Here is a 10,932-nt window from a genome sequence, read left to right on the forward strand (position 1 = left end):
GATATTTTATTTTAGCAGCTATAGTGGAGATCTTTTATTGAATGCATGGCATTCGCAACTGTAAATTTGGTCTTCTAAATACTTAACTTCATCAGAAGTTAACATGATCTGTTTACCATTTATAGTCCAGATCTGAATATATACTATAACACAGCAGTTAAAATACTTACGTATTAGGTCCAGATCTCTGTACTGGGTACAACTCGCTTTACTGAAAAGTTCCACTATGTACATAAATAGGATCAAAGGGATTGATGCACAGTGAATTTATTTTCAATTGGTCTTTTTTGATATCATGTTTTCACTGAACTGGATTTAATTGTACTGTTTCTTTATAAGATGTTTACTTCTATGTTCCAGGTTAATACTGTATTTGGGATTTCTTTTTTCCTTTCAGCAGGTCTTATAAATAAGCCTTGTTGTTTCCATAGTCCCTACATCATTGTTAGAAATGTTCCTTCTTTTCCAGTTATGTTGAAGTGTTCTTACGCTGAACTCAATCGAAAGGCACTAAAGTATGTGCAGCTCCCTTCAAATTCGTGGCATGTAGAAGTACAGAACCATCTGCATCAGGTCACAAGGGCCTGATCTTAGAGTGGGCTTTGTACTTCCAGGGGGAGCTCCCAGTTATACATACCTGGTGTCGGTGGGAACTGCTGATTTCTCACTTCAGTACACACACGCGTGCGTGTACATATGTATGTACGTATTGCTGGATCGGGCCCTTAGTCTTTCTTCACTTTGCGTGGGAGATGGAACTTGTAATTTAAAATATGATCTCACTGCTATGAAAATGGTTGCATATAGTTTGTAAGCTAAGAACTGTAAATACTTTTTTAAATGAAAAAAAAAATTGCTTCCAGTTGATACATTTTCATAATTAGCTCTTCATTAAGCTTATTTATTTCTGAATTCTCCAATAGTGAAAATGGCTTGCACTTAGACTACTGCATTGCGTTTGCAATTACCACTTTATTATGAAAAACAATGGGGAAAGGGTTGGGGGGAGGTAGAGGGAGGGAGGAGTGGGGAGCCAATACTGACCTTCCATAAGATGTTTGTAGGATTGAACTCCAAACAACGTATGACACTCACTTTTGGAACTTTTCTTTTATGTTGAAATAAAACTTTTTGAATTTTATCAGAATAAAATTTGATTGCAAATCATTCATGAAAACAGTGTGCTCCCTAGTAAGTTTTTGGGATTTCTGGTCTGATCATGAAGTCCATTAACATTCTGAAAATAAGGAAATGAGGAGCCAAAAACTGTATTTGCACAATATATGCAATGAAACAGTAGAATTCTCTCTTGAATTGTGTGTATGCCTCAAATGTGGATAACTGGTCAATAATGATTGATTTGTATGTATATTACATTCAGATTTAAGTGATATTTTGTGAGAAGTTCTATTGATATATTAAATGGGCAAATTTAGAAAGATTCAAACTTAAAAATATTTTTGATTTACTAACTTTTTGTTGTTTTTAATGCTAAAACAAGACAAATCTGATGCCACCTTTGACAAGTAGTCATGTTTACTAATCCCTATCTTCAGGTGCATCGCAGCAAGTTTTTAATTTTAATTTTGTAGACATTTCCAAGGGAGTAAATAGACTTTTCATTTAGAAACTAATTCCTGTACTTTAGGAAGAAATAAAATATATAAATAGCACTAAAAATACCTCAAATTTTTCATTAGATAGAAGCATTTATTGGCATTGACATCAACAGGTTTAATTATAAACTTCCTTTTCTCTCCTGTGGCTTCTGCTCAGAACTGTTCATTGTTCTGTGGCTTACGAGACAAGGCGTCATAACCATGTTCGTAGAGGCTTTATTTCTAAAACAGTAATGCTTTATTTACAGCTTAGACAGAATACATTCTGAACTTTTTTCTTTTTTAACCAGAGATTCTAGTGACAACAGACAACTGAACAAGCAGATAGATTTGGGTTGCTTAAACCTGTTATTGTCAGTCTCTACAGAAGAGACTTTGACATTATCGGGTATGAAGAAATCCAAAATAGTGTATAAGACTGTTATTAGTCTTTTTTTGAAGTGCCTGATAACATTTATGGGCCAACGGATGTGATTAAACACATTTTAATGCCAGAAAGTACAGATGGGACCAAACCAGATCATCGAATTGAGGTTTGAAACCAGATCTAAATCCATCTTTTTTTGGCTTGGACCTATCTTTACCAGAAACTTGTTTTATGAACTCACTGTAAAAGGGTTTATTGAAAGCATTGAGACGTGGAGCAGAAGGAGAGATGTAATTTTCTTCGAGATGACTGAAAGTTCTCATACAGCTAATGTTTTAGAAATAGTGCAAATATCAAGAAGTGCTTCCTTGCTACAATGCTGAATGTTGGGGCTTCAGTTACAAATAAATACAAAAAAAAAAAAAGGAAAAAAAAAAGAAAAAAAAGAAACTAGAAGCAAGTAAATTAGCTGAGTTTGTGGAACATGTGGGAAGGCCTTCCGAATAAGCGATTTACTCAGCCAAACATTTTATAGCAGAACTATTCCTTGGAATTTTTATGCTTGGGAAAGTAGTTGTTAAACATTCCAAAAAGTGCTGGCACTTACAAAACAACAAAAAAAAATAATCAACAAGGCAGTATAAAATATGGGTTTGGGTGGCTATCTTCATACATAAACATTGTCATGTTTTGGAATGTTCTTTATATCTAAGGGCCTGTTAGAAGGTGTAAAGAATTTTGTTTTCTTCAATACTTAATCGTTTTCCATCTTATGATTTGTGTGTGTGTGTTGTACAGCAGTATAATTTTTCACTTATTTATTCCATCGGTAGTTATGGTTTGTACAATGTACAATGGTTTCATTTCAAAAATAAAATAAAAAATCACAACATGAATGCTGTGTGAATAATTTTTATCAAGAAACTTAATCTCAGTATTTTCTTTTAAATTTACAATAAATTTCTGTTTTTATAAGTGGTATTTTTAAATGTGCATTCTATGGTGTTGTCTCATTTAGTAACGTGTAAACTGATTCACCTTTAAGTGGACCAAAGGTGTCTTGGTATTGTAGCAGGACACTGAGCGGGGTGGGGACAGTTTGTTTTGTTGTTGTAACAACAACAAACAAATAGATATGGCTGATGTAATTACAGCAACCTGCAGAATAACTTGGTAATCTAAGGTACTTACCGTCGGCTTGGTACTTGGTTGATGTGTTGTGGTAACTTAAATTGGAGGGAGGAGGCCATGGTGTGGAAACATGCTTTGGTGTGGAAACATGCCGGAGTCCAATGCTAGCAAGGGTAAAACTCCTTAAGAGTTTTGGAAAGATTCTTTACATTCAAGATGGATATAAAGTGTCCAGTTTATTTTTAGTGTTCTGTGTGCTCTGTCCCAAAGTAGCCTGCAGTTTCAGAGACTGCTGAAATGGGCTGCTGGCTCACCGCTACCAGAAGAGCCAGCCACAGCCAGCTTGTCTGCTCCCAGCTTGGTTTTGTTGTCTCCCTTGCATTTACTGAGGTGCTCGTAGCATCCTCTCATCAATAACTTAAGTTCGCTAACCTGGGAAGAAAACTACCCATTTTAGTCAGTGTTTTTTCTGTTCTCTGGATTAGTGAATTAAATCAGCAGACTTGTATAAGGGAATTATATATAGGGTGGAACTGGAGAGAGAGAAAAGAATATGCAGGAATGAGGATGTAATTCAAGACGAGTCCCAGAAGTAAAGGTCTCTGAACAGGTAAGGCTTGTGCCAGTAACGAGCGAAGGAGTGAGCGGCAGCCCAGCTTAGCAGCAGGGTACGGAGCTGGAGGCTGGCCCTGTGGTTTGCCTGGGAGCAGGATGGGCAGAGGAGCCAGCGGAGTGGTAACGGGATGGCTGGACTCCCAGCACCTGCAATCGGCCCCACAGTCAGGCTGTGAGTAAGATTCCTTGAGCTCTTGTGCCTCATCAAAATGGGAATGCTTATCTTCCTGTCTGTAGATTTAGGAGGATAATCTCTTACCACTAAGTGGTGTGGAGTACACTGTGGGTATGTTCTTAAACAGCTTGACTGTCTTTCTGCTCAGTGTGTATTACAGTTGCATTCTAAGTCGGTAAATGGCTTTGTCCTCTTGGGCTAAAAGCCTGCGCTCTTCAAGGAACATCATCAGAAGATGGTGGCCTAAGTTTCACCTCCCACTGCAGATTGCTAAAAAGAAACAGTAAGAAAAAGCATACTCAAAAGATGCTGCTGTGGCCTCTTAGTGTTTCCCTGCACCTCCTGGAATTCCTTACTGTGGAGGAGGAGAGGATAGCTGGGACTCTTGACCTGTTGCTGATGACCTAAATGCTGATCTTAAAAAGGCAGACCAAGAGGTGTGTCTGCAAAATAACTGGGTTTATTTTAAGGGATGCATCTGGCATCTGCGGTGTTTGCTCTGAGGGTGACAAGAGGAGAAAAACCTGAACTGGACCAAATGTTGGTCATAGCTTGACTCCTACCCCTATTTTAAATGATGGTTTGGTGTACTGCTAACTCTTCTTAGAAAACTGCATTGCTACCTCGCGACTATATTTTAACCAATTATCCTTCTTTTCATACAGGAAGAAGCAAGAGTAGCTTGTTTATAATTTTGTGAGGTAAATGTATAGGCTGTTGCCATGGAATTGCTGTATAGAATGCTGTTAATGATGTGTGTTTATGATTTTCTTCTTTTTAGTACAGGTTTAGTTCTTGACAAGCTACATGTAAGACTTAAAACAGATACTGTAAAACTGAGAATGTTGTTTTAAAATGTTTTCATATTTTGTACTTAAAGTACTCCCAATCAGAATGCCTTGCTGAAACCAATGCTTTTTTCTTCTTTCTTTTTTTAAAACCAACGTTAATGTAAGGTAGCAATAACCAGCTTTGAATGGTTGTGGCCTTAAGAATTTCAGTCATATGTGAAGCTGACTAAGAGCTGAATGTTAGTCTTGATTGTTAAAGATTTCTAGCAGAGCCCTCACATGATGTGACCATGCCTTACTGCTCCTTTCATGTCTGGGGAAGCATTTGACCTACCACTCCTCCCCTAAACACAGTGATCCATCTTGATTTCATGCTCTCTAATGGAGAATATTAGATCACTGCAAGGGCATAATTGCGATACTGCAGGAATGCCTCTGCCTTCTGTGCCCAAGAGTTGCTGTCTTATCCCTTGAGTTTCCCTTGATCTTATTTCTGGTTTTGCAAAGCAGAAAAAGTAGCATGTGGCAATTTAATGTGGTTTGTTTGTTGTTTTTTTTTTTTTCCCTCCTGAGGATGACTATGTAGAAAAGCCTGTTTTTTTCTTTTAAGAACAAGGCCCTAGAACTGGGACAACATAAACAATTTAGTATAAACGCTTTGGAGCGTGTGACCTGGAATACAATTGCTGTCTTGATGATGGAGGTTTGCTCTACAGGGCAAGCTAGAGATCTTTTCTCTTTACTTTGTACGTACATATGTATGTATATGGGGTTTTGTGCTGTAAGCTGCTGTTCTCTCCCCAGACCAATACAGCCACTGGCCCTATTGCTGTGCTTTCATCCTGACCTACAGGATCTTTATGCTTTTGAAAAGAACCAAATCTGATCTTTACTTTGCCTGGAACAACTGTGCTTACTTTATGCACGCCACTGCGCAGGTACGTGGGTTGGTGTGAGCCACCAGGCTGACAGCAGAAGCTCCGTGTCCTGAGCTTTTCTCTGCGATTGCAGGCTGGTCCCTCCAGCCGTGTTTGCAGCCTGTCTGCTGCAGGTCTCCAGCTACTTTGGTAGCTGCCCTGGCTTCTTGCAGATTGCTTCTGGAAAATAATAAGCAATTTACTGTATTAAAGGTAGTTTAAATCCATGAAATATTTCTAGCACAATTACTGTCTTGTGAACAGTTTCAGCCAGTTTGGTGCTGTCCCCTGCATCTTCTCACGTTCGTGAGTCTCCTAAGCTTTGGAGGGAGGGGGGGTTAAGCCCCTTGGCATTGTCCTGCTGGATGGAAGCACCACACTGGATTGTTTAAACCAGCAGCCCCCGGGAGGAGTGAGGACAGTCTGTGGGGCAGTGGGGACAGGACAGCAGTAGCGCGACACTGGGGCCTTGTGGCAGTGATGCCTTCCCCTTTCTTGGTGAGGCTGGTGGAGACGTAAGCTGGGCCAGCCGCCCTGTGGGGCCTTTTTGTGTTGGGCAGTGGTGTGAGGGGAAGGGTAAAACATGGTGGGCCTCACCTATGGCCAAGAACCCTCTGGTTCTGGGGCTGTGGGAAGGGGGTGGGATAGCCCTGCCCTTTCCCTCTGAAGGAGCTCTCCTCTTGTAACTAAAGGGTAGTGGGGTGAGGGAAGGCGGCCACCCGGCTGTTTTCCAGTGGCCTTCCGGGGTGGGTGATGGCAGCCTGGGGGGGGGCCCTCCCTGAGGTGACGCTGCCGCCGAAGCGGCCTCGAGGGTGGCAATGGCGGGCTGGGCCCTTCGCTGAGGGAAAGGGGCCGGCGGGGCGGCCAGGGGCCGGCGGCCCGGGCCTGCTGCCGCTGGGGGAGGCGGGAGCGGAGAAGGGCGGCGGCGGGGCCGCTCCGGCTCCTTTAAGCGGGGCGGCGCGGCGCGGCGGGGGCCGGCCCGGGGCGGAGCGGGGCGTTGGCGGCGTAGAGCGGGCGGCGGGCTCGGCCGGCGGCTGGCGGCAGCGGGGCCATGGCTGCCGACGTGTTCATGCGGCCGGCGCGGCTCCTCGGAGCGGCGGGGCCGTTGTCCCCCCGCACGGAGCCTGACGAGGACTCGTCGGACACGGACGACGGAGGCACCTCGCCGGGGGGGGGGCGGCGGTGCGGGCCGCGGCGGGGGCAGCCCCCGGGCCCCCAGATCATCCACTCGGGCCACTTCATGGTCTCGTCGCCGCACAGCGAGCACCCGCCCAAGAAGGGCTACGACTTCGACACGGTCAACGAGCAGACCTGCCAGACCTACCAGTTCGGGGCGGCCCGCGGCGGCGGCAGCGCCGGCGGCCGCCTCAGTATAGACGCCTCCCTCACGAAGCTCTTCGAGTGCATGTCCCTGGCCTACAGGTACCGGTCGCCGCCCTTGGGGCCGGGGGCGCGGGGCAAGGCGGCTCGGGGGGCCGGGGAGGGCGCGGAGGGGCCGAACGGGCGCCCGCAGTGAGTCATGGCCGCGGGGAAAGCCCCGGTTGGGCGTCGGCGGGGCGGGAGTCGGGGGGACCGGGCCGGGGACCCGAGGGCGTGGTGAGGGGCGGAGGGGGGGGGAGGCCTGAGGCGATCGGCCGGGGCACCCCCGGGGGCGCGGGGGCAGCCGAGCGTCGCCTTTCGGCGGCGGTATTCCCCCTCCCCCCCCGCCTCACGCGTGGGTGTTCGTGTCGCTTTTGTTTTTAGTGAACTTTAGGATCCTTGCGGGCACTTTCCCTAGGCCTGAGAGACCTCGCGGTGGATGGTTTTGGGCGAGGGAGGAAGAGGTTGCCATCGCCTTTTCAGTGGGGTTGGGAGGAGAGGAGGGAGGGAGGTTTGGGGGGAACCGGAGAGGCCAAGTGGGGACCCCGACCTCGCCCCCGGCGTGGGAGCGCGCGCGCTGCCGCTGCGGACTCTTCGTGGCACTGGGAAACGCTGAGCATCTCACGGTCGGGCTCGAAGTTATGGAAACATCTAGTGCTGAAGAGCATCTGGAGAAATCCCTGAAGGCCAGAGTGAATGTTTGTGCCCCAGTCTGCATGAAAACCGGCCAACTCTTCTTTTTTCCGCCCACCGCTCCTCCAAATTTTATTTTTATAACAAATTCAAGAAAGCGGGATCTGTCATTGTTTCCTTTGTTCCGGTGGTTGCGGCTGGTAGTAGCACTTCCTGGGTTTATCTGCACCTTTTGCTCAGGCTTCGGTTTTGCTTTTCATCTATTTAATAAGGCATTATATTCACATTTACTCCCTTTGTCTGTCATCCAAAATGGAGGCAGAGCTATGGAATAGAAGTGTTTTGAAAAGATGTATGCCTGCTTGAGTCTTTTGTTCCGTGTGATATAGCAGAAATTGGATCCAATTTGATGTTCTCTGTTGAGCATGTTTTGGAAGTTGATTAAAAGGAATGATGGAAAAAATGCCTCTGAGCATATCAACGGAAATATTTATTTTCATTTATAGGAACCATATTAGCTTGTGAGAGAAAACTAACTTTACCAACCCCAAATTCCTCTAACCATTGCTCAATGAAGAGGAAACAATAGAACTATCTGTTCTGTATGGTTAGTGAGAAAGTGTAATGTAAGTAATCTTCTCATTTTGGTAATTTTTACCAAGCAAGTAACTAGTTACCGGTGAGAGAGTGAATCTTAGATAGGTACGTGCAACAATGGACATAAACTCTTTGCATTTACAAATGTAAAACTTAAATAAAAATTAAGCAGCCTGCCTTTATTGTACAAGCTGAGAGGAACCTGTAAAGGAATTACAAGTATGATGAGGGACAGAACTAGACTTCTCATGTATCTTCTCATCAGCCTTTATCAGCTTTGTTTTATGTTGTGCTTCCACCAGTGTATCATTGGGATTTTGAAACTGAGGTTCACATCTAATGCAAAGGAATAATTCTGTGATACTAATTTGACAATACTGAACTCTGATGTAGATGCATAAATTGAGCACCAAATCTAGTTTAGCAGAAATAATTTTATCCTGCTTGTTGGTGGTAGTATGAGGCATCTTCTTAGAGGTTTCCAGGGAAAAGCATATTCTTAATACTTGTTGGATACCTTAAGGTTTGCTTAGTGAAACATCCTGCCCAGATCATCCATGAACATGAAACATCCTGCCCAGATTCAGCCTGCTTGCTTGATGGCTTTGTGATAACTTTTTAAAATCTGCCTAATAAACCCCTTGTAAACTTGGGTCTAAAAAGGATTAAAATAATTTTAGAAACTCTAACTTGCCTCTGTTGCCTCAGCTGCATCTTTCCCGTTGTTGTCTATCTGATCTAGCGCTGACAAAACACACAGATTCTGTGTTTACATTTTTTGCACGGCCTTTGCTGGATAGAAATTTGCTCTAGAAAAGAACTGGGAGGTGTGGAAACCAACACCAAAAACTGTAAAACAAAAAGGTGAAGAAGTGTGGTTTTTGCTCTGTGGCTGTTGCAGAACCAGCAACGAGGGTCATGAGCTAACTCATCATGCTTCTAGAGCTGGGGCAATGCAGCTATGTTAAATACAAAAACAAGGAAGTTGCTGTAACAGAGCTCTGTGTGTAATATTTATTTACACTTGACACCCATTGCTAGTATTTCAGTGTTTAAAGTTTTAAAAAGAAGCAATAATTTGTGTGGTATCCATTAGCTTTACCAAGGAGGTAGAAAGCAAAGTTTTTCTAGGTCATTACCTGGGGTGGTTTATGTTTGAAAGTGACCAAATTTATGCTGAATCACATTCATGTTGGGATGCACAGTGTAGCCTGGGCTCTTTTAATTGTACCATAAAAAAAAAATAATTCTTTTAATATGGATTTGCTGTTCACTGTCAAACTTTTTATGGTAAAAAAGCTCTTTCTGAACATGAAGGAAGGGATTCCCTCATGCCTTTAAGCAGTACAAGCTAACCTGATTTTAATTTTCATCAGAGCTGTTTCGGTCACGTATCCAGTTGTGCAGGTTGGAAATCCTCATTTCAGGTGAGCCATTTCACAGGGGAAAATGTGACCATAGCATACTCCCTTGTACAGTTAGGAGGTTAAAACAATCTTCTAAGTGAATAAGTTACTTATAAACACTACGGTTTACAACAGGTATCACAAGGGCTGTACGTTATCTAAATGTCACCCTTTTTTCTCTCGTGAGATTGATTGTGGGAACTATGCCACGCTGACGAAGGCAAAAGAAACCCTGGTTTTCCTCTTTTTAGCCCCTTCATCTCAGCCCTTTAACACAACGTGACCTTGCAGAGCCTGGTGTGTCTAGGTAGCTATAACTGACCTATGGCAGGCAGGACACTTTAAAGGCAAAATGATTTTTAAAAAATGCGCTTTCTGAAATGAAAATTATCTTTGACACTGTTCATTCCGATGAGGAACTATGCTAATGATTATATGGCCTACAGTGGTTATTAAGCAGAATTAAGTCAAATGATACGTAATCTTGATATTTAATTTAGTAAAGCCCTGTAATAACGTTACAATTGCCCAAGTAATTACATTACCCAAAAGTAACTAGCCAAAACTGAACTGTATTCTGAAATGTTCTGACCACAGCATATTGTGAAGTTTTTTTCTGAGATTGGGACAGAAGAATTTTTTCTCTTCATTTTGGAGAGCTCTGGCCTTCATTGGAAGTATAATGTTCAGCTCCTTGTAGAATGCAGGCTGAAGACTTATGTGAAGTGAAAATTATGCTTTATGAAAAGGCATTGTAAACCATTTAGTGCCCTAACAGGCTGGAATATGGGGTCGTTGGACTTCCCTGTGGAAAGCTCTGCTTTGGGAACAATGACAGATGGTTTAAGGCCCAAAACCTGAAATATGTGCTTGGAAATACAGATCTGCATATTCTGAACTCTGCATGTGGAGCTCTGAAAAATGTGCAGTAGGAATCGGTGGCATTGTACTAGTTTATCTCTAGGGTTTTGATGCTGAGGTGGCAGAGAGGTAAATCGTGCTGCAACAACTAATGTAATCATGGCTGGGAGCAGGAAATACAGTGCATTACTGCTGGAAAAAGTAGATGTAAGTCAATTCTCTAGTTATTTTCTCTAGGTGTAAAATAGATAAGTGACAGTGCAGGCTTCAGTTAGTACTCACCCAGTGTGTCTTACCCATGGCCCTTAAGGAAAGAAGAGGTTGATGAAGCTCTGGGACCACGTACGTCATTCATTTTTTTGTGGAGGTTCTTGCAGTGCTGGGGAGGAGATCTTGGCAGTTGAGAGAATGGGCTAGTCAGTTGTGTGTGGTCATGTACATCACGCAGAGAAAGCACAAGC

The 10,932-nt window shown here is 43.6% G+C and overlaps 1 protein-coding gene across 1 annotated transcript; it reads left to right on the plus strand.

The window, feature by feature from the left end:
• The first annotated feature begins 6,652 nt into the window (after positions 1 to 6,652).
• LOC309678474 (MLX-interacting protein-like) lies at positions 6,653 to 7,437 on the plus strand. The gene is made up of 2 exons (XM_082491517.1): positions 6,653 to 7,037; positions 7,359 to 7,437. Exons 1-2 carry the CDS (start codon positions 6,667 to 6,669, stop codon positions 7,366 to 7,368), a joined length of 381 nt encoding a protein of 126 aa, XP_082347643.1. The 5' UTR covers positions 6,653 to 6,666; the 3' UTR covers positions 7,369 to 7,437.
• Positions 7,438 to 10,932: the final 3,495 nt, after the last annotated feature.

Source organism: Vanellus vanellus (genome assembly GCF_965231255.1).
Source record: "Vanellus vanellus genome assembly, chromosome: 16".
NCBI classification, from domain to species: domain Eukaryota; kingdom Metazoa; phylum Chordata; class Aves; order Charadriiformes; family Charadriidae; genus Vanellus; species Vanellus vanellus.